Source organism: Branchiostoma lanceolatum, chromosome 5, assembly GCF_035083965.1.
Source record: "Branchiostoma lanceolatum isolate klBraLanc5 chromosome 5, klBraLanc5.hap2, whole genome shotgun sequence".
Classification (NCBI taxonomy): domain Eukaryota; kingdom Metazoa; phylum Chordata; class Leptocardii; order Amphioxiformes; family Branchiostomatidae; genus Branchiostoma; species Branchiostoma lanceolatum.
Genome location: NC_089726.1, coordinates 8,815,761 through 8,838,877, shown reverse-complemented (window position 1 = coordinate 8,838,877; position 23,117 = coordinate 8,815,761). Strand labels below are relative to the sequence as shown.

At 41.1% G+C, this 23,117-nt stretch overlaps 3 protein-coding genes across 5 annotated transcripts; 2 read left to right on the top strand and 1 right to left on the bottom strand.

Moving 5' to 3' along the window:
• Positions 1 to 2,189: 2,189 nt before the first annotated feature.
• On the bottom strand, positions 2,190 to 5,916 carry LOC136434854 (B-cell CLL/lymphoma 6 member B protein-like). Of its 2 annotated transcripts, none has more exons than XM_066427928.1 (3): positions 5,777 to 5,916; positions 3,474 to 4,887; positions 2,190 to 3,033 (listed from the first exon to the last, which is right to left on the bottom strand). In XM_066427928.1, the coding sequence occupies exons 1-3, from the start codon at positions 5,899 to 5,901 to the stop codon at positions 2,821 to 2,823; spliced, it is 1,752 nt and encodes a 583-aa protein (XP_066284025.1). In that variant the 5' UTR covers positions 5,902 to 5,916; the 3' UTR covers positions 2,190 to 2,820. The 2 variants fall into 2 exon arrangements, with proteins under 2 accessions (XP_066284025.1, XP_066284026.1); XM_066427929.1 differs by lacking the exon at positions 5,777 to 5,916 and adding an exon at positions 5,308 to 5,521.
• A 170-nt stretch (positions 5,917 to 6,086) lies between these two features.
• On the top strand, positions 6,087 to 15,001 carry LOC136434855 (mesoderm-specific transcript homolog protein-like). Of its 2 annotated transcripts, none has more exons than XM_066427930.1 (12): positions 6,087 to 6,240; positions 6,475 to 6,639; positions 9,899 to 9,978; positions 10,334 to 10,411; positions 10,727 to 10,857; positions 11,287 to 11,363; positions 12,046 to 12,086; positions 12,456 to 12,520; positions 12,752 to 12,853; positions 13,265 to 13,341; positions 13,640 to 13,700; positions 14,116 to 15,001. In XM_066427930.1, exons 2-12 carry the CDS (start codon positions 6,477 to 6,479, stop codon positions 14,267 to 14,269), a joined length of 1,029 nt encoding a protein of 342 aa, XP_066284027.1. In that variant the 5' UTR covers positions 6,087 to 6,240; positions 6,475 to 6,476; the 3' UTR covers positions 14,270 to 15,001. The 2 variants fall into 2 exon arrangements, with proteins under 2 accessions (XP_066284027.1, XP_066284028.1); XM_066427931.1 differs by lacking the exon at positions 12,046 to 12,086 and adding an exon at positions 11,942 to 11,982.
• Positions 15,002 to 15,125: 124 nt separating this feature from the next.
• LOC136434857 (mesoderm-specific transcript homolog protein-like) lies at positions 15,126 to 22,150 on the top strand. The gene is made up of 10 exons (XM_066427932.1): positions 15,126 to 15,735; positions 16,532 to 16,611; positions 17,221 to 17,298; positions 17,633 to 17,840; positions 18,227 to 18,267; positions 18,570 to 18,640; positions 18,931 to 19,032; positions 19,728 to 19,804; positions 20,827 to 20,887; positions 21,579 to 22,150. Exons 1-10 carry the CDS (start codon positions 15,573 to 15,575, stop codon positions 21,721 to 21,723), a joined length of 1,026 nt encoding a protein of 341 aa, XP_066284029.1. The 5' UTR covers positions 15,126 to 15,572; the 3' UTR covers positions 21,724 to 22,150.
• Positions 22,151 to 23,117: the final 967 nt, after the last annotated feature.

The following is a 23,117-nucleotide window of genomic DNA, read 5'->3' as shown; positions in this document are numbered from 1 at the left end:
GCTAACTCAAATTCAATCTAGGACGCAGCCAGGTCGTCAACGTGTCGCGGGTCCAGTGAGAGGGGGAACCTATTCATGGGGTTGTCAGGGCACATGCATTCGAAGACCCGCACAGTATCCTCCTCTAGTTTACTCTAACACCGACTTCTCTTTGAACCCATGCTAATGCAGACTGGGCTATTAGAGTGCCGTACACTACTACAGTGCGGATTGGCAACTGGTCAATTTTTTGTTCTGTCTAGTTTCCCTGCCACTTATCTCTCCACGCAGTCGTGGGAGCCAATGTCTGTATTCATCAGACTTGTACAGTTTCTGAGCAAACTACAAACACAGCATAAGACGTCGGTCCTGTAGCTCCTCCAACTTTGTTAATCAAGAGCATCCTCGTTTACGTCATGCGGTTGACGTCGTTGCTGTTGCCATTGACAAAAGGAGTCTTCAACTTGGCAGACAATGATATTCAATATTATCAGACACCCACAGAATTCCTGTTAACATTTTCTTACCTTCTGACTTTGACAGGAATACCCGGTTTCAGTCAATATAATTATAATCACAAAACGATGTCATAATGACGCCATATTTCGTCACAATGGCACCAAATTTCAAAGTTTCAATGACTCAATGTTTTCGGTGAATATCAAGTTTCCTTCTTAACCCTCATACACCCGAACCCTTTTTTGCGACTAAAATGACTGAACGGGGTCAAAAATGACCCCAAAATGTTTTGTTCAGTAAAATCTCCCTTTACACTTTTTTCGCTGATTGTTATCCGTACATTACTTCATCAATGTAAGAGGAATGTTTTGGCTTGTTTAGGTATGAATAATTCCAGTTCATTATGATAATTTATGCAAAAAGATCAGAAGGACCACGTTTTGAACTATTCTTATTTAGACCGGTAGAGGATTTTTGAGGCCCACTCCAAATCTTATGTTGCCTAACTCCTTAACAAACTTGGTGAATTTTCATAAAAAGTCCTTAACAAAAATTCAAATTAATAAAGTAAGTTCATCGTTTTTCGTGTTGCCATGGCAACGGGTTTTTGACAGGCATATCTTACAATATCTGCTAATTTCAGTTCAAACAATGACGTGTTGAGGAATTGTTGGTATACCACATTTATTTTCTTACATTGTTATCATCTTCTACGTAATCCAATATAACTTTCATAATTTAACATTAATATCTTATGCTGATTTCATGACGTCAAAATCCAAGATGGCGGATAGAATCACATAAAAACGTCATAAAGATGTCATATTACGTCATAATGACACAAAATTTATTATGATGATATTAATTCACATGTGCATCATCCTCTGAAAATTTGGTGGTGATACAACAAGTAGTTTAGGAGTTACAGAGGGCAGGTCTCAAAAACAGCACATCAGTGTTTTTCCAGACTTTCCCCTATAATGTCAACAGTATTGTGTCAATCTCCCTAGAAAATTAGAAGAGGTTAGAATAGATGTCTACTGACAAGGAATTTTTTTTCCAAACAAAAATTTTCAAATGGCACTTAAAAATCCACGCCTGGGGTCAAAAATGACCCCGTTCGGGTGTATGAGGGTTAAGCTCTTCCAGATTCCTTTTCCGGACTGATAAATGTCTCCTGTTTCAGGCATGTTTTGTCATTTTTCGTCGCCATTTTGATGTGACGCAGAAACCAAACTTTTCGAACAACTTTTTCACCGGTAAAATGACCAATAGACACGCTACCTACCATGCATGACTGTTGAGAAACAGTATGGAAGACTCACCAAAGTATGGATGGTTGGCAGATGTTTGCTCCTCAGTCAGAGAACTTCTGTGTGTGGGGAGTCCGTCTTGCACTGTTCTTCACTGCCGTGCAACAGTAGCTGAGCTAAATTTAGAGATAATTATCTGCCCTGATGCCTGTGGTTGATTGATTGATTGTAGATCAGAGGCCAGGCTGTCATTACTGTACCAACCTTGACTTACTTGACTTATGTCGAGTGCCAATCTCCCTCTTCAGTCACCCGAACCACTGTAGCCGCCCAGAAGCTCCTGTCCTGCATAGCCTTCCCCATGCCATCAGTTTGTATGCCAGTGTCTCTTTTAAGGACATCTATGTATGTTAAGGGTGGTCTTCCTTGTCTTCTTCTCCCATGTGCTGGGGTCTCACATCTGATTCTTTACTTTTACTATCCAGCAATGGTCACGGATTAATGATTTGCCTTACCCCAGGCTGGGTTTATTCCATGTAGATACATAAGAAACAAAAGCCAGCCAATATTGCATATGCCAAGTCATAAAAGATGTTGACATTCAAATGCTTCAGAGTACATCTTCAAAGTACAAACTGTCAGTTTTTCTCATCTCTCAATACCCTGGATTGTATTTTGTATGGCACATTCTCATTCATAACAGGAAGTCAGAATACAAAATGAACCCCAGCCCCAAGACAGCTGACTCTGGGTGCTACCACTTTGTAATAAAGGGAGGCTATCATTGCCGCAAATAAAGTATCAAATGTTAACCTTTCTCCGCTAAGTTATCATATTACTATTGGCAAAGTGTATGGTTACAGGCTTGGGTAGCAGGGACATGGTTAAAGCAAGCCTTGGTTAAAGCAAAGAATGTGACTTCGAACAACACGAACAATAGCTGATTCTAATGTAAATTAATTCCGGATCACAATAAAGTAAAAAAAAAAGATTAAAATCAGATCTAATTTTGCCTGAACTTGATCATGAGTGTAGGTTTGCAGCATAAATTGGAGTGAAAAAACCTTAGATCTACATGTATGGCTTGGCACAACACTGATTTGAAATATGACTATTTCAGCCGTAACATCTAAGTTGCCCCTGGGTCAGGTGATGGGGGTGTGAGTTGGTTGTCGTCCATCCCCGGCCCGTCCTGGAAGTGTTTGAAGCCGTAGTGTGCCTTCAGACTGTTGCTCTGGGTGAAGCGTACTCCGCACACCTGGCACTGGTACGGCTTCTCGCCCGTGTGTACGCGGATGTGTCGCTTCAGGTTGGACCGCTGTGTGAAGCTCGCACTGCAGGTCTGAGGATAAAGATTGAATGAATGAATGAATGAATCAATGAAGGATGGATGGAAGGAAGAAAAGAAGGATGGATGAATGAATGAATGAGTGGTTGATTCATTGATCAATAGAGCAATATTACATCTTCATACAAAATGCCTTTCAAATGCTTTTATCATCTTTCTTAATTTCTACTAGCTTAAAATTCAGTCTTGAAGGCACCAGATGCATTTGATGATTATACCCCATGTGGGAAAAACAATTTTTTTCTATGCTTGAAAGTTCATCTGTGTTGGTAGAGATCATTCTTAAACAAGTTTTAACTGTAATTTCCAACACAGAAAATTTGGGTAAGTCCAATTTTTTTGTGTTGGAAATTACAGTTAAAACTCGTTTAAGAATTTTTTTTCTATATTGCAATGCAATTTTTATAATAAGTTATCAAAGTTGCCCATCTGACCTTGCACTTGAATGGTCTCTCCCCACTATGCCGTCTCCAGTGTGTCTCCAGGGTGGACCGTGTGGTGAAGAAGGCGTGGCACATGGGACACTTGTAGGGCCGCAGGTGGTTCTTGGGCCCTCCCGGCGCGTGAAGCTTCTCGTGCTTGTGGAGCCTCTCCAGGTCCCGGAACGGCTTGCGGCAGATGCCGCACTCGTACCACATGTGCATGGGGTCCTCGGGGTTCACGACTTTCCACGTCATCACAGCGTCCGAGCATGGGTCGTTGCTTCCTCCAACATTACTAGTACTACAGCTGTGGTTTGGTGATGGTTTCTCCGTGCTCCCCATGTGCGTCGTCTCCACAGCGGGAGTGGCAGTGTCCAGTTCCATACCGCCGCCAAGAATCAGGCGGTTGGGCGTACCTTGGGAAGCGAAGACGTTGTGCACAATGGAACTGACTGCGGCCAGGTCTCCTGCGGGGCCAGTCTCCATAGCAGGTACGGTCAGCCTGACTCCACTCACGCCTACCATTCCCGAGGTACTCTCAACACTGGAACTCATGTCAGGGTTACTCTGTTGGACACTGTTTTGATGACTGTCAGTTGCCTGCTGTACACAAGCTGTGGAAAGTGCTTCATACAAGTCAGGAGGTTCAACCTTCACCTGGAAGTTGGTTGTCTGTGAGGTGCTTGGACTCTCTTGGCGGTCTTGACCCAACTCATGGTTACTTCTCTGCGGGGGTGTGTCCCTATTTAGAGCCATGGCCAGATGACTAGGTGTGTGTTCTACAACATGGGTGCTACTCTGTGGGCTGGTGTTGACTATGGACTGAGGGCTGCTGCCTACTACAGGTCTGTTATCACCACTAGAGGTGCTGGAGGCACAGGCGGGAGGTGTTCCCCTGCCAGCTGCACCAGCTGATGATGACAGCACATTAACTATAGTCTCTAATGGAATGTTACTGCTACTTGTTCTAGAGGAAGCTTCATTGGAGTCCTGAGATGACTCCTTGGGCTTCATCTCGAACCGCGTCTTGATAAAGTCCGTGCAAATCCGGACCACCTCATGCATGTGGACGTAGCTTGCAGCCGACAGCACGTCCAGGACGTTTACAGCAGACAGGCGCAGGCTAGCCGTATACACAAAGTCCAAGACTTGCTCGAAACCCTCAGGGGTGACATTGGGGAGGTTGACAGTCTTGTGGCTTCCCAGCGGGAAAGAAGGTACAGCACTGTTAAAATAGTCGCTACATGCGGCCAGGACGGCACTGTGGGCTTTGAACTCCGTCCCCTGAACTTTGATGACGACATCACACATAAGACCCTGTCTGCGTTGGCTATCCAGACCCCGCACAAGTGCCTTGTACTGGTTGGGGTAGTAGTGGATGAAGGACTCAGATGTGCCGCTCATCTTATTCTTCAAGTAGACATACCTGTAATGACAAATATTCCTTCATTCATATTTCAACATGAACAATATGCACACTATAGCACATTGGAATGACAAAGCTCTAGAGGCTTATGCAAAGAAATAATGTTTCTAGAAATTTGTGAACAATGTTGTGCTTCAATCAACATGTAAAATGCCTGTAAAATGTGAAATCAAGACACCATCCTTACTTAATCCTCTCTATATACAGTTTTTATACATTACTACTACAGTCAGAAGACGTTAATAATCAAGAACAGGTTAGCTAGATCTGGCAGTAAGTTGCAATTCTGCAGACATGGCAGACCATCTTCTTGACAATAAACAGAGCCAGAAAGAGCCATTCTTCTCATTGAAAGCAAATAAACATATCAAGTAATGTTCTATAAAAACAACAAATCCTTGGGCAAAATGTAGTACTAACTCCATGTTGACCCAACGTTTGAAGAATGAACTGGAATGAGACTATTGTCCTTCTGTCACTGACAGCAAAATGTGCCCTGGAAGTCGTTCGTGATTCTGTATTCTGATTTACGTTGCCATGGTGAGGCTCCACAGATGTTCTGGAACGTACTTATTATGACGTGGCCATGATCTTACATCGCTGCAGAACAATTCAGATCTATTATCTACGCTAACGGCTTTCACCGCAGCGCTTTCACCAGGACTGCTATAGGCTACATTATCTAACTTCTGATATTTACAGTTTAGATTCCACGGAACTGTGAAGAGCTATTAAAGAGTAGTCAATTAGAACCCGCCCCTCCCCTTTCCCGACTTGCTGGTGGTGTTTTTGAGTCCTAGATCATTGGTTTCGACTACAATACGCCGTCAGCATTGATAATAGTCTCGATACAACATAAGAAGGATGCCTCTATTCATACAATACTTACCAGCACAACGAAAGCAGATGAATGCCCTGTCCAGAATCAAACCAAACTTGTAACTTTCGAGCTTTCCCCCAGACAGCTGACGCTGGGTGCAACCACTTTGTAATAAAGGGAGGCTCTCTTGTCATGGAAAGCAACACTTGAAAAGAGTTTCTTTTACCATTTCATTGCCCAAAACATAGATGTTAGATAGTACTTTAGGTGTAAATATCTACGACATGTACAAAGGTTATGTTACAATATCATAAACGCATTACAACTGATGTTGGATTTTACAAAGCTGTACAACCCGTCAAGAATAGAACAATCCATCCAACTTTGACCCAAGCAAGCGCCTGTGTGACCCACATGTAGGTCGTGGTGAAAGTGTTTGTGGACTTTAACTTTTACACTGAGATCAAGAGAGCGTTCGATGTTGTTGATGTAGTACTTAGTACTGTATTGGCCACCGTTTCTTGTCAAAAAAGGTAGGGATGCTTAGCTAACTCATTACGCCTTATAAGTACTATTTATTTGAGTACAAAAACAATTTGCAGTTTCAATTCTAAATTTCACAGACTCACTAATGATAATTTTTGTAAACACTTCCGGGAGCATTTTGTGAGCAGAAAAGCACAATTTGCTGCATCAACTTTTGTCTCACAATTTCGTTGGTTCCTCAAGTCGTGAAAGTTGACTTAACATCTCCCTGCCTTCCCCAGACATGGCACTTGGCGGGAAGACCACGTTTCTGCTGAGTGTGTTCACAGCCATCCTGGTGTGGGCCTACCTGAACTACCCCGGTCCCCCTCTGTCATTCGAGCTCAGGGAGTGGAAGAGAACCGGCAGGTTTTTCTCACACGGGGATTTCAAGATTTTCTACCAAGGTAAGAGCCCGGATCATCAGCTTTGACAGAAATTGTTTCCCTGCCCCCTTCCAATTATTTCTCCAAAATGAGATTAACTGATGAGATGACCTAAAGGTTATTGACACTTTAGGTTCCATGACGTAGTAAATGATTGAATGATTAGTAGTGATGATATAGTAACTGGGGCAGATTGTAATGATTACTGATGTTCAAACTGTTTATCTTTCAGTCAGGTGTATAGATCGTTAAGTTTTTTCTTCTCTTCCAGATCTTTACCTCAATGTTAATTAATGACCTTTGGGTCAATGACCCCATATACACTAACTAGTCGTGGCCACTAGGGTAATGAAACATAGCCTCCGTTGCAGTCCTTTTCCCCGCAGCGTTTTTTTTTTCTCAATTTTTTTTGGGGGGGGGCGCCGCTTATCTGCTTGGGATCCCGTATCCGCCGTGCCTCTGTGTCCGCTATAGACCCTAGCCTCCGTTGCAGTCCTTTTCCCCGCAGCGTGTTTTTTTTCAATTTTTTTTTTTGGGGGGGGGGGCGCCACGTATCTGCTTGGGATCCCGTATCCGCCGTGCCTCTGTGTCCGCTATAGACCCTGTGTCCGCTGCTGGGGAAGGACTGCGTTTTGTCGCTTCCAGCAAAGGCAATTAATGTATCCGCGAGAAGTAATTAACACTACCGGGAGAAGTAATTCACACTACCACGAGAAGCAATTCAAATGTTACGTTGCACAAAGCCCACGTGAAGTGACGCATGCTTCCTTGCAAATGATTATCATGTTGTCTTCAAAGTCGAGTTACAAATTGTCTGAAATGTGGCCTGATGTTTCTTTCTATCGCTGATATCTTCTGTGGATTCAGCCGTCGTAGCTAAGAGATCTTATAATTAGAGTGTTTCTTATACGACAGAGAAGACAACAAAGGGTCAGGGGTTAGATTATGATCGGCCATTGTCTAGCGCAGCGTGCGCGGAGAAAATATTGCAGCTTTCTCACGGTCCCCCGAAAGTGCGAAATGGAACGAAATGGAACGAAATGGAACGAAATGGAACGAAATGGAACGAAATGGAACGAAATGGAACGAAATGGAACGAAATGGAACGAAATGGAACGAAATGGAACGAAATGGAACGAAATGAAACGAAATGGAACGAAATGGAACGAAATGGAACGAAATGGAACGAACTAAAACATATGTAACATTATGAAATGTAATACCAGTAGATAGCGAAATACAAGGAACGTTGTAACATTCACAGTAGACGGGAACAGGAAGCAAATACATAATATACCGTGTGTTATTTCTTGAATCTATTTGGTAATATTAAATACAACGTTTTTGCCGCGTTTGTGTGGCTAGATTCTTCCCTGAAAATGGGAGAGCCGCGTGCAAAGCGCTCGGCCGCTCTTCCTTGATTTTGCCAACTATCTGCAAATGAACTGCTGCAAATAGCAGCGAAAACCAGCAAATGGAACTGAGTATCGAAGTAAGGACTAGATTATACATAAGTTTGTGGTAACATTGCATCTCCTAATTCACCAAGAGGGCATGAGGCAAGCGTAATTTCATTATGCATACAGCGTGTTTACGTGTTGTGTTAACTGTGAAATACACATCCTGCTCGTTCACACCCTCCCTTTGTTTTGTCGTGAACAAGTAAGCAGAAATGTCTCCAGAGGTAGTTCTCAGTCCACGTCCGTGGTTGAATGGAGTGTGAAATTTTACATTGGTGACGCAGCGCAGAGCTGCATTTGCATATCATTAGCGAAGGGGTCCATTCTCCGACAGCCGACCAGCCGAACAATTGGTTGTATAAAAATCGTTGTTGCGGAGATATGCATATGATACGTACTAGTTATGGACTAAAACCGTATGTAAATAAAACTTGGAAGTCGGAGTTTGATTCAACCTGTCGGTAGCACACTCACGTACACAGTTCCGATGCGCTGGCAACATTGGCGGTCATTTGCATGCGGGGCTCCATTTGCAACACGCAAACACACTTTATAAATAAAAAAAATTACGCTTGCCTCATGCCCTCTTGTTGAATTATGAGATGCAATGTTACCACCAACTTCTGTATAATCTAGTCCTTACTTTGATACTCAGTTCCGTTTACTTGTTTTCCCTGCTATTTTCAGCAGTTCATTTGCAGATCGTTGGTAAACACAAAGGAAGAGCGGTGGATCTCTTTGCACGCGGCGCTCCCATTTTCAGGGAAGAATCTAGCCACGCAAACGCGGCAAAAACGTTGTATTTAATATCATCAAACAGATTCAAGAAATAAAACACGTTATATTATGTATTTGCTTCCTGTTCCCGTCTACTGTGAATGTTACAACGTTCCTTATATTTCGCTATCTACTGGTATTACATTTCATAATGTAACACATGTTTTAGTTCGTTCCATTTCGTTCCATTTCGTTCCATTTCGTTCCATTTCGTTCCATTTCGTTCCATTTCGTTCCATTTCGTTCCATTTCGTTCCATTTCGTTCCATTTCGTTCCATTTCGTTCCATTTCGCACTTTCGGGGGACCCCTTTCTCACGCTTTGTGAGACATGTTTGAGCCACGTTTCCTTGCACGAAAAGCACAAAATCATTATAGCAACTTCGATGGATGTACGAAGGAAAAAATGCGAAAGGTTCGTTCATTTAGGTGTCCGTCCGTCGTGTTTTGAAAAGACATCCCGGCAACCGTTAGAACGTTGTCGCTGCTCAAAGGGGCATGAAGATTTCCCCGCGCTGGCCGTGTTTATTACGGGAAGTTCGCACATCCATGGCAATGGTGATAAGTGATTTTTGATGGGCCTTTGCTGGAAGCGACAAAACGCAGTCCTTCCCCAGCAGCGGACACAGGGTCTATAGCGGACACAGAGGCACGGCGGATACGGGATCCCAAGCAGATACGTGGCGCCCCCCCCCCCCCCAAAAAAAAAATTGAAAAAAAAACACGCTGCGGGGAAAAGGACTGCAACGGAGGCTATATAGACCCTGTGTCTGCCCCAGCAGCAGACACAGAGGCACGGCGGATACGGGATCCCAAGCAGATACGCGGCGCCCCCCCCCCCCCCAAAAAAAAAAAAAACTGCTGCAGGGAAAAGGACTGCAACGGAGGCTAAGTTTTACCTACAAAAACTGGCATTCTGATTCTGACCAATCGATGTTTGTACCTTAATATTCTTTCCTGTTAGTTTTGAATCTCTACTACTAGAATATAGACCTGAGAATAGCAGTGAGATCTCTTTTTGCTGCTATTTTTTCCTTCTTGCAGATGTGAATGGAACAGGAAGACCAGAGGATGTTCTTTTATGTGTCCATGGCTTTCCCACTGCCAGCTACGACTTTGCCAAGGTAATGTTGCTAACAGTAGCGGTACATGTCCTTGCCGATGATTGGTTGATCGGACCGGTGTTGAACCTGTCCTTGGTTATGATTAGCCAGTGACACTGGTTTTGAACCTGTCCTTGTTGTTCATTGGCCAGTAAAGTAAGACTAGTTCGAAACCTGTCCTTGGTGCTGATTGGCCTATCAGACTGGTTTTAAACCTGTCATTGGTGTTGGTTGGCCAGTGAGACTAGTTCTCTCCATCTAATTATTCAATTAGTTGATCAATCAATCAATTAATCAATCAATAAGTACCCTTTATTTTTCAATGATAACCACATCAGGAATATGACTCATGTCACTGCTGTCCTTTACTTTTCAGGTATGGGAAGGGCTAAATGGAAGGTTTGGTCGTGTCATTGCCTCTGACATGCTCGGTCTGGGCTTCAGTTACAAACCGGTGAGTACAAAAGCATTTTCAGCAAAATGTATTTTACTATGCAGCTGTAAAAACAACAGCAAACCACTCACACGTATAGTGCAATTGCTTACCAAGGCAGCATAGTTTCCTTCATGGACTATATTTTTTTAAGGAAGCTTCCAGGGGCCCAAGACCTACCCACGATCTAGAAATCATAAAAAATCCATATGATAGGCATCTTTGTAACAATCTAATTTTCAGCTCACAAACAAATAAACAGACCAACAAACAAACATAGCCTCCTGTCAAGTTGATGACTACTGATGATTTTCATTTTTTATAATTAAACTACAGTATGGCCACAACTACACGGTCTCCGAGCAGGCATCCATCGTAGAGAGGTTGTTAAAGATGCTAGCAGTGGAGGAGGTGCACATCCTATCACATGACCTTGGGGATACTGTAGCACAGGAACTTCTCAGAAGGTCAGGGGAATTACTTTTGCTTTGCAGACCTACTGAACCAAGTGTACATAGTTTTGTTTGAACCTTCAAGAAGCTCAAATAGGCCTCCAGACCACTTTTCATTGAGGTCATGAGTGAGGAGTAAGGGTCAAAACAAAACATAGCAAAAGTAAAGATTATTATACAGTATGATCAAAGTTCTGATAGATTTATCTTGGATATCTGATGTATTCTTGACAACTCACTCTCTACTTAGGCTTAGGATTTAACATTGCTATCAACAACAATGGCAACAATAACATCAAAACAACAACAAAGTTCACATACTGTATATGATTAAGTTAATTTTAAGTGTTTGAATTGTCCTTGAACGTTACAATTATGTAATCTGAAGTGTTTATGAATAGAGTTCTTTTGCTGCGTTATGATGCGTTTTTATTGTCCCTGCAGGTTTCTGTATCGTCAGAAGTCCTCCAGTAAGGGTGCACAGTACCTGAAAATCAAGAGTTTATGTCTGATGAATGGAGGTATTTGCTTCAATAATACCTACCTTAATATGAAAAGCAACATATTTATTATGCAATATGGTCTGTGATTCTGTAATTGTATCTATTAGTAAGATCTGCTTGAACTTCCTTTTTTTTTTAAATTTATTTCTATATATATACCATTTGCATTGGAATGCTATTGAAAGGAACACCAGAATGACAAAAGAATGTTCCTGGATCTATGATTTTCTTTTGGGCAGTTTTGCTCTCCTTAAGTTTAACTTGTCATGTAGAATCTATCTATCGGGACGTCTAATGTAAAATGACATTTAAAGACGTAAAGCTGAATCTTCGAGGATGTCACTAGAATCGGTCTGTCATTCATTCAACAGCTGTAGAACTTGTGACTTGTAATATTAATCTATTGCAAGATTGACTATCCATTTACTTTTAAGTGGGGTGGAGACAAGCCCTTTCATGTACAAAATGTAACTGCCAAGTAGATTATTTTGTAAAAAGAGACAAATTCATGACTGTGTAAAGTGATACGACATACTGTCTAAACTGATACCTTGTTGAACTAAAGAGTACATTAACAGCATGGTCCTTAACTCCAGGTGTGTTTCCAGAGACGAACTTTCCTCTTTGGGGCCAACGTGTATGTGCTTTTTTTTCTTTTCTTCACTGTGCTTGAGCCCTGGCTCTCTTACTGTTTTTGTAGGAGTATTTCCTGAGACCCATCATGCAACATTCTCTCAGAAAGTATGTCTCTTCAACTCAGTGTACTATTGTAATGACATCAAAGATGATGCAATTGCATGTAATGTTACAGTTATCGAATGCCATGTCATAAGAATTGGAATCTAGAATATGATGCTAACTGCAGCACTAAAAAATTGGAAGCTTTATAGAGCACACGTTTGTGTAAACCTTATTATGTAAGACAGACTTGTGATAGCATCTCAAAAGGCATTGATGCTTTCAACCAAGTGAACACTTTTAATCATAAGTATATTTTGATGCTAGGATGCTGACTACATAACTTCATTATCTAGAATGTTAATTAGGTTCTCAAACAATTTTGTTCACTATTATAGTAGTGATAAAGCTGAAAACACATTTGAATTTCAGCTCATGCTGAATCCATGGCTTGCACCTTTAGCAAGGCTGTTCAACTACTATACATTCAAAAACAGGTTGGCATTTTTGAAATATGGTTGTTTTATAATGCTTGATTCTATTTCCATTATTTCACATACATGTACATTTGTATTTGGCAATGTTTCTTGTGATTCATCACATTAAATATGTTGTTATTTGGTGCCATTGTGTTGTTTACTTCATAATTTTCAAATTTTCCTTAAAACATACAAAAGATTTTTAACCATTTGCAAATGATAAGTTAGGAACTCTCTTTGTTTTGACAGCTTTGGAAAGGTCTTTGGTCCCGACACTCAGCCGGCATCGATGGACTTTGTTGATTTTTGGGCACTCTTGCGGTGGAATGAAGGCAATCTTGTCATGCCTGGGTGAGCTCTTGCAAATTTAGTTGAAATTCTGTTGAATAAACAAACAATATATAATCTTTCTTTGGTGATGAGAATTAAGATGAAATATGTGTTGCACAGAAATGTTCCTGTATTTGTACATTATTGTACATCATACTTCTCATAATCAAAGAAAGATTAGGAGGCATACACATTCTACTTGTTTGAAGTCATCCTAGTAGATGAAGAGATGGTTTGGAGTCCCGAAACAATACAGTCACGTTTAGATTTTAAAAAAAACAGTATAGCAGTGTGCTAGTCATCCTGTTTTATGGCAATAATAGTCCTTTTGGAGGTGAATAATATGAAAACTGACCTATAACTCCCAAAGCAAGAAACACATAATTGTGTACATGGTTTACATGTAAACTAGACTGTTTTGTTTGACGATAGTTTGCTCCAGTATGTTTCTGAGCGGCGTGTGAACAGAGAGGCATGGGTGGGGGCACTGCAGAAGTCTACTGTTCCAGGTTGGAAAACCTTTTCTCTCTTTGGGTGGCAGCTACATGTATCTATTTGGGATTTTATATCACTGTCTGTCAATGGTCTTTTCGTAAGATTGGCAGTTATACTTATAGTCATTTGGTTAAAGGTAAGATGTCAAACGTGTAATGATGATTAGCTACATAAAAACAACATAAAGAACACCAGCAAATTATCCAATGCTTTAGAAACTATAACGGTTACCCATGAACTTCTACTGCCATGTGCTCTACTCTTCTAAAAAAGGCTCTGTATGACTGAACTGACCTCCTATATTATCCACAGTACACATGATCTATGGCCCAGCTGACCCAGTCAACCCACCAGTCTTTGCAGACAGATACAGGTGATGATAACATTGTTTACATGCTTTAATCATATTATTTGTTTTCATGTTAACTTTTTATTTAAATCTTGTAATGTAGAATGTACATTTTATTATTCTGTTTTATTTGTTACATGTAGTTTTAATCCTTTGCTGTACTCAGTAGCTAAGTCTGTTGCCACCTCAATGCTTCAGTTTCTTGGAATGAAGCATTTCTGTCATTATGAATTTTTAAAAACTGATCCTTCCCTGGATTTATGATAATTTTCCAAAATGTAGGGGTAAGCTATAGCTATACCTGTAAGATATAGTCTCCCACAATGTTGATATGGAATTACAGAAACCTTACATAAGATAATAATGTCCTAATTATCATACCAGTAAATAATGTGTTCCTTCTTTATTTGCTGCCATTTCATGCCTTTAATTTTTTTAGAGAGCTGCTCCCACAAGCAACCATCACAGTTCTAGACGAGCACATCGGCCACTATCCACACTGGGAAGACCCCATGGCCGTCCTCATGGCGTATTTTGGATTTCTGGAGAGGGTTTCTCCCCTTACACAGTCTCAAGCTACAGGCGAGACATAACGGACAGAGTAAACTGATGAGGGGCCTTTTTTGTGGAAAAGCAATCAGCACCATGGACAGAACAGCAGATGATATATCAACAATGTTCTAAAACATTCTAAAACGATTGTTTCTTAATATAGCAGCTGCATGGGCTTTTAAACCCATAGAACATAGTGAGTCAAAGTTAACCTATCTGTGTCAAATCAGTTTGATGTTTTATTGGAAATTCATTGAAGTTGACTTGGAAAATTCCTGGATTCATAAAAACACAGATCATACAAACACATGATTACAAAAGTGCAAAACACAGCACGTACATACAGATGACTACAACTCGCATTAACTACAGAGTAACATAATACTTTTTTGGAGGTTAGAGGTCAGTTACAATGATACTATATTCTGCTTCTTGTACATATAACACCGCCAGTGCTGTACTTGAAAATGAATGGATGGATGGATGGTGGATCTATTGTATCTCTAACGAATCCTCGATGATATGAAACACACTGCCAATCACCTGAAAAAACAAGAGACATCTTGCTAAGTATGATAAAGCTTTCAAATGACATACAATGTGGTGAAATTGATAAAGTAACAGCAGAGATATGATTAGTAATACCCGAAATCAAGCTTTTTGTGTTAAGTTTAGTTAAAGGTATTGAGGGGGATTTGCATATAATCTGTATGTGATGCATTCAGAAATTTGATTTTATATATTACTGGAATGAAATAAAGAAATGTTAACTATTTTGTCTCAATGGATGTATTGTTGGCCAATTTCCTAGACACTGATGGTGAGATCCCATATGTGTACAAATGTCACTGACCTTTGGAGAATTGAACCTTACAGCTGAAGGGCAAACAAAACAAGCTGTTACCCAAAACACTTCTCTCAAACTCACCCAAACTCATCCAGGTCTAATATGCATTTAAAATGGATACATTGTCTTTGCAATTATGAACACAAAAAATGCACTGGAAGTATCTACATGTTTTTCCTGTTAGAGTGGCTAATTTTGTTACAAGTTTCATTCATTATCCTGAGTCCTGATGTAATGTTACAATGTGTGAGCGTAAGATTACTACATGTTTGTTTTGTACAACTAAAGATCCTATTATGTTACACATCAGTGTCCATTAGATCATTGACCATAAGGTCATTGAACCTGAAAAACAAACAAGCTGTGAAAGCTAAGTACAGTCACTCACATTGCTAAGGGGCCCAGTGGTAATGGTTAGTCACAAGACTAACTGAAATCTTGTTACAGCTTTCATTTTATCATCCTGTGCATATCATTTGATACTTCGTGTTACAGTTATGGCATGGGTTGGGAAGAGAGGTGTTTTATTAAGTGTGTTTGCAGCGGTCCTTGTCTGGGGTCTCCAGAACTCCCCTGCCCCTACCCTCTCACCCCAGCTGAGGGAGTGGAAACAGTCCGGCAAGTTCTTTTCTCACGGAGAGTTCAAGGTCTTCTACCATGGTGAGTAACTTTACAATAACTGTGACCTTGATCTATGTCTGAGAGGCCACTTAATTGTGCACTTAGTTTGTAATAGTTTGGGGTATCCAATTTCAGATTTGAAGCATATAACCGTAAGGTCATTGGCCCCATGGTGTTTTGCATTGGTTTACATGGAGAGTTTAATGTAGTCTACCCTGGTAAGTAATACATATAACCTTACCAACCATCTTCATTCTGTTTGAATGGCCACTAAGTTGCAAATTTGTACTATAATGTTACAGTCAAACCTGTGACCACCTGTACATAAGGACCACCTCAGGTCTTTTTGGCCACTTTATGGTGGTTCCTTAGATAATTTTCCCATTGACACAAGCATTAAGTGACCACATATTCACCTAAACCAGACTTTATCGGTCCCCTTAGTGGTGTTCTTGGGCAGTTTTGGCCATTACAGTAGTCCTTTGATATCTAACTTCAATTTTGAGACGTATGACCGTAAGGTCATTGACCCCAAGGTGTTTTGTGTTGGTTTAGAATAATTCCACCGGGATACATAATTCTGCCACCCTTAAAAGATACGTCCCTCAGTATAATGCACTCCTGTATATCTATTAGTAAACTGTGCATACCTGGGGGTGCTGCAATAGAGATTTCTCAAATCCACTGTTTCATAAAGTGGCAGATTTATGTGACCTGGTGGATTAATGTTAGTGAGAGTTATATAACATTGTTGATTTTCATTTTAAGTGTATGCTTCATTGTTTTGTTTGTTAGAAAATCATGAAAGTTATTAATTGTTCACCTTGTGTTACAGATGAGGCTGGTAAGGGAAGAGTGAATGATGTTGTTCTCTGCATCCATGGCTTTCCTACATCCAGCCACGACTGGCTCAAGGTATGGTGATTATGGAGCAATGTTCTTACCAACCACATCTGTGCATGACTTCCATTAATTTCTACAAGTATGTAAAATCATAGATGTACTTGAAAATGAATGAATGGTGTATCTATTGTGTTCCTGTCTGACAGGCATTTATTAGCCTCAAAGACAAATTTAATGTTTTTTAAATGTGACATACCATCACTGTTTTTGTTGTGTTGTTGCATACTACGATATTACATATTACAATACATATTAGCCCTTCAAAGTCTGTAGGACGTATCAGAAATTAGCAGCAGAGAGCCTTGCAACCATCTGTCGACCACGACCGGCATGTATTGGGACCGCACAGAGCCTAATCCCTGCCCATGCCGACCGTCCTCTTTTTCAAGCATGTAGTTACATCGGGGTCTTTTTAGACCATGACGGACAAAAATCTATGTAATGCTAAGAGTTGACATTAAAACACATTGACTTGGAAACATGTTGAGAGTCGATCCTCTTCAAGGCAACCACCTGTCCAACGCGACTTCGGTCCCTCGGGTAGCTTTGACTGTATACTTGTTTTACACTTAAAGTCAGAGTCCTGAAGAATGAGTGACCCTTTTTCCTGTTCTACTACAGGTGTGGGGAGGACTGCAGGGAAGATTTGGTCGTGTTATCGCCTCGGATTTACTGGGGTTTGGATTAAGTGACAAACCTGTAAGTACAAAACACATCAAATTAAAGTTAACATCAACTTTTATCATTCAGGCAATTCTGTTTGGGAAGTAAAAAGTAAATTAGGCCTACTGTTACCCTAGTTCAATAAGTGTAGTCAGTTCTTAAACATGCTCAAGATGTACAAACATGGGACTGGCTTTACATCCCACTTAAGGGGATGTGCCTATCCATAACTTAGTTATTCATTTTCACCTGAGTCAAGTCAGGAAAGAGGACGGGTGTAAAATGCATTTCCCAAGGCATCCTTGATTTGAACCTTTCATTGCATACATGTAGGAGATTGCGAACTTTGTTGTTTTATGATGATTTTCAGTTAGACCACGACTACAGCATCTTTGAGCAGGCCTCCATAATCGAGAGGTTACTTGTGACGCTGGAAGTTAAGGAGGTGTACATCTTGTCCCATGACTACGGAGACACCGTAGCTCTGGAGCTGCTGAGGAGGTTTCTTGACCGCCAAAAGTCGTCTGACAAAAGTGCTGCTCAGCTGAAGATAAGGAGTGTTTGCCTAATGAATGGAGGTAAGAATGTTATCTCATCATCTCCATGAGAAATGGAGATATTGTTTTGGATGTGTCTGTCTGTCTGTGTGTTTGTGTTTCCAGATTTTTGTGGTTAGATTAACTTGTCATAAGAACCTCTGGATGGATTGAGATGATATTTGGTATCTAGGTAGGTGTTGCCAAGAGGAAGGTCAAGGTCGATTTTGGGCCCCCTGGTTTTGACCCTGATACTGCAGCAGAACCACCTGGGAAGTGTGTTGCCATCCTCAGTGTCGAAACATTCAAAATGTGCAAATGTCACGATCAATGTGCACATATGGCATAAACATGCATTTCAACATAGAAATATTGTTGCATGTAATGAAAAAAATGTCTAAGACTTATTTTGATTGCTGCTTTTCCAGGTTTTCTTCCCGAGACCATCACCTTTCAGTGGGGACAATATGTATGTACATTTTGTATTCAGTAAATTCCTTATTTGTAGACTGTAGAGCTTCAATTCATTCTTTATCTGTTTGTTCAGCACTATTATGATTTTTACTCTGTCAATATTAGAATTACAGTAATGAGTAGAATGAATGTAGCAATCATCATGATTTACCTAACATTATATGATATCACTTTTAAGGGGTCTTCATATGGTAACAACATGTTAAGTTGCTACTGATAGATAGGAACTTTCAATCCTTTGTGTATTTTGATACTGGCCCAACTTATTTCATGTAAATGCCTTCGGATCACTTTCAGCTTCTCACAACTTCACTGGGACCCTATTTGTCAAGACTGAGCAGCCTCTTCTCCTTCTCATTCAGACGAGGGTTAGTAGCTTTTATACTGTGAATGCAGGAATGTTCACGGTGGTTCTATGTTAGTGGTTTTCACAGTTTCCAGGAACTTAGAACCACCGCGTAAAGTCGTTTCATTGTGTGACTGAAGGTGCTTCTATTGTTTCAACCGCAGACTCTAAACCACCGTGAAATTTTCTCTCTACAAGTACAACAAACTTAAATCAGTGTACCACCTTGCTACATTGATTTATTCAGGCTGAATGTTGCTGTATGCCACCTTGCTACAGTGATTTTTTTTGTCTCATTCTTGTTGACGTTAGCATCAGCAAAGTTTACGGCCCCGACACCAAACCCTCCCCCGCTGAGTTTGACGACATGCGGACACTACTGAGATGGAACGACGGTCATCTGGCATTGGGAAGGTAAGGGTTGGACTTCCTCGTCACAAATTTAGAAGGGTGTGAAGGAAGTACATGTACCGTCCAACGTTATGTGCTGTTCCTCTTGGTTATGAATATTAATGAGCCTTTTTGTTACCTAAAGTCCATTTTTAGGCAGCTGCTCAGTGGCCAAGCCCCCAAAAGCCACTAAGTCCGACTGGCTTGGCAGAGTCAGAACCGGCCTAATATATATGTAAAGCTGGGACACGACTCTGCATGGGAGAATGTAGCTCTCCAGCATCTGTCATTTCATTCTTTGCTATCAATGGACAAAAAAATAATGGCCATTACCACATCTTGACAGACAAAACTGGCATGTCTGATTTAAAAAGAAAAGATTAGAAATGTATGAAATGATGTCAGGAGATCACCCTAGCATTGGTGAATTGCTCAGATAATGGAATAAATCTAAGACTCGAGAAAAACCTGGCCTGGGCAATAGATTCCAGGTTTCTTAACATCTTGTTCCTTATTGATACAATACTGTCAAAAATGACCAAGAAGACCACTCAGGGGACAAATAGAGTCTAGTCTATGTGGTCACTGTCGACAGGATTCTTAATGCTCAGTGTGTCAATAGGAAAAATTATCGGAGGGATTGCCATGTGATCTTTATGGTTACTTGTACAGGTTGTACTGTATCATGTTCTGAAGTGTTTTATATATTCCCTCCCAAGTATTAGTCAGTACCAGAATGAGAGAGTTGCACACAGAGAGAGGTGGGTGGAGGCTGTTCAACAGTCCACAGTACCAGGTGAGTACTACCTAGTGATACGCAGTATTTGTATACAGCACACCTACATGTATATCCATACAGTACTATTAAACCATCATTAACATAAATCCACCACTTTGAAAAACAGTGGGTTTGAGAGATCTCTAGTGCAGCATCCCTCGGGTATGCACAGTTTAGATGTACAGGAGTGCATTATAGTGCTGGGGGACGTTGGGTTGGAGATCTGTTTGGACTTATCTTTTCAGGGTGGCGGAATTATGTACCGTGATGGAATTAATATAGATGTTATGTTAATCACTAAAATGTAGTAAAGCTTTGAGTTGTTGAAATCAGGAAAATTGAAGATTATTATTTGTATTTTTCTATTTGATTCAATGAAGGCTGAAGCTATGGGACGGGAGCTTGCCTGATTTTGAAATTTACGCTAGTTCACCCTTTTTCGTTGCATCAAGTGACACCAATCTGGCAAAAGAGTACCCATTGCTGCTTTGTGATACATGCCGATATTATAAATTACCTTTGCCACTTGTCCAGTACATGTTAATGATAACATTTTCTCTCTAGTCCTGCTGATACAAAAGTATTTCGGGGAGTCTGTACCTTGGCACGCACAGTTTCAGGGGGTGAACAGAGTCAGATGCCAGTTTTCCTCCCAACCAACTGTTTTCATGATGACTCCTCTTGCTTATTTGTCTGAGAACCAAGGGATTATGTTAGTGTGGCCAGACCTTCTGGGGTGGGTTTGGCGGATTATCTTAACTTAGACCTTAGATCCTCCCGCAACTTTGTTGCATAGGTCAGCTTGGCTTCGGATACTTCTCCTCCAAAGGCTGCGGTCTTGTGCCGCTACTGCCATTTCATCCAGTGAATGTAATCCCAGCTTCTTCCCGGATTAGGATTAATCAATCCCGGATTTGGATCGTTCATACCAGGATTCAAGAATCGCTATCAACAAAGGACAACATGCCTGGGTAAATCCCAATTTGCAAATCCTGGCATGAACAGAGTCTTAAGAATACATTACATGTATTTCCTTCCAGTGCACCTGATCTACGGTCCAGCCGACCCAGTCAACACACCTGTCCTTCTGGACAGGTACAGGTCAGAACAAAAACTTATGTCTTGAAACAACTTAGTTGCCACTGGACATATAGTCGTGGACAACCTCAAGCCAACCGTAAACCTAATGCCACATATTCAGAAAAGACACTGTAGCTGCATAGTTCCTTACTTTATTAGAGCCCACACCAGCTACAGGGTACAGCGTCTTTTCTGAAGATGTGGCGCGAGGGTGTACAGTTGGCTTGAGGTTGCCCACTACTATTCGCCAACTTAGTTGCCACCAGATAGACAAGTGGTATCATACCATGCACCACTTAATCATTATCTATTTCATGTCAAAATAGATATGGGTTGCCTTACAACTTGTAAAAGCTGAGGGCCTACCATATACAGAATAAGACATGTTACATTCAGTTTGTTATTGTCTGGTGGAGACAAATATGGATGATATTCAGTGCAACAAATAAAATCAGGCCAAATTTGTTTTCCCCCCCCCCCCCCATAATATATATATGCATTCAAGCAAAAATGTTCGGACTCTTTATACATTCTCTAGGTAGAAGATAAATGCTTCTATCTCATTAAGTTATATCACATGAGGTTATATCATATACGGTTATATCACATGAGGTTATATCATATACGGTTATATCACTCAGTTGCGATTGATTCGCCAACATACTGGTCCAATAAGATACCCGCTTAAATGTCATCTCCTATCTATTTTCAGGGAGCTGTTTCCCCGAGCAACGGACACTGTTCTCAACAACAAAATTGGCCACTATCCCCATGTGGAGGATCCTGAGTCTGTTCTTACTGCCCTTTTCAACTTTCTTGATTATGTTGATCAGTATTCAACTGCAGGAAAAACATAGTTAGTAACACCCGCCACAGACGTCATATCCGAATAGGCCTTTAGCTAAATCATTGATCCAGACAGTAATTCCTTGGGCCAGTTTTTCAACTTTCTTGGTTATGTTGATCGCTCCAAGCAGTCGTTGACCGCAGGAAAAACATAGTTAGTGACACCCACCAGAAGTATCATATTCCTTTTTAATTGGGGTATAACTAATCAAATGAGGAGGAAGACTAGACAAGAAAAGGAAAGCTTTTCCGAATAAGCCTGTAGCCAAATCATTGATCCGGTAATTCCTGGGGCCAGTCTGATTTGATTTCGGACATCGTTTTCTTTGTGGCTACATTTGATCCAATAAAAGGTAATTTGATGCTATATCTAAAACACGATGCTTTCCAGTGCACCAACGTCACGAGGAAATAAAATCTCCCTTCACTCAAAACTTCGTCAATGCACACTGTCTTCCATGGCGTCATCACTCTAACTGTGTATATCTTTAGCTCGGTATAGGATTGAAAAACACCTACAGTACTTCAACTTCGAATACCCCCAAATAACCCCGCTAGGGGCAAAGTAGGGGGGGAGGAGGTCCCAGGTACAATCGACTTTTACGGGGATGATCATTACAAATTTATTAAATGTTGATGCAATGGGACAAGTTGTTGTAATTCGTTCAGACCCTTGTAGTGTTTATTGGCAAATAGGGCAGCAAGTTTCGTTGCTGTTTCAGTAGCAGGGTATATCTATACAGGGAGGGGTTGCTAGCCCTTCCCCTTTAACGTTCTCGAGGCACCTCCTCGAACACGGGACCCTCATTGTAAGTCTCTTCAGTGAATCGGGAATCGGGGTCTTCCATCTACCAAATGATTCAAACGAGAAGCTCAACTGTGAAGCTGCTACTAGTTAAGCCACAGGGTTATTCCTTACTAATTGTAATAACACAAATTCAGGGTGAAGATTCAAGTGACTCTCTCATTCACATGCAATTTCATGTGCAGCCACTTGGACCCCACTTGACGGACCAAAGGGATCATGCCGGCCTAGTGCACTTGATATTTTTCTTGATCAGATTCTATAAGGATAAGGTTGATCTGGCCTCCACCAGGTCCTCCTATCCTACGGGCGTATGGATCGTGGGATTTGGCAGAAAAAGGGATAATTAGCCAGTAGATTCCGTCCGCGGTGAAGATTACATTTCGCCCATGTAGGAGCCTGCAATTGCCAAATGAAACCCTGGCAAATCTTCTCCCTATAGCCGGTGTAATTAGTCTGGTAGAGACTAAGGTGGATTCACTTGCACCGAGATGGGCCCCTACTCTTTCCCATAAGTGCGGTGGGTTCTCTGACGGGTTGAGGTGTGGCTCTTTTCAAACATGCGACCTCCGGCTTAACGTCCCGTCCGAGAGAACGTCC

Excerpts from the sequence above, each read along its gene's own strand:
- LOC136434854 (XM_066427928.1), bottom strand. The coding sequence starts at position 5,901 with ATGACAAGAGAGCCTCCCTTTATTACAAAGTGGTTGCACCCAGCGTCA. Across the intron at positions 4,888-5,776 it reads CATCTGCTTTCGTTGTGCTG|GTATGTCTACTTGAAGAATA; the intron begins GTAAGTATTGTA and ends TTGTCATTACAG. Across the intron at positions 3,034-3,473 it reads AGAGACCATTCAAGTGCAAG|ACCTGCAGTGCGAGCTTCAC; the intron begins GTCAGATGGGCA and ends CTTTATCCTCAG.
- LOC136434855 (XM_066427930.1), top strand. The coding sequence starts at position 6,477 with ATGGCACTTGGCGGGAAGACCACGTTTCTGCTGAGTGTGTTCACAGCC. Across the intron at positions 9,979-10,333 it reads CCAGCTACGACTTTGCCAAG|GTATGGGAAGGGCTAAATGG; the intron begins GTAATGTTGCTA and ends TTTACTTTTCAG. Across the intron at positions 11,364-12,045 it reads TTTATGTCTGATGAATGGAG|GAGTATTTCCTGAGACCCAT; the intron begins GTATTTGCTTCA and ends CTGTTTTTGTAG.
- LOC136434857 (XM_066427932.1), top strand. The coding sequence starts at position 15,573 with ATGGCATGGGTTGGGAAGAGAGGTGTTTTATTAAGTGTGTTTGCAGCG. Across the intron at positions 15,736-16,531 it reads GTTCAAGGTCTTCTACCATG|ATGAGGCTGGTAAGGGAAGA; the intron begins GTGAGTAACTTT and ends CTTGTGTTACAG. Across the intron at positions 17,841-18,226 it reads TGTTTGCCTAATGAATGGAG|GTTTTCTTCCCGAGACCATC; the intron begins GTAAGAATGTTA and ends CTGCTTTTCCAG.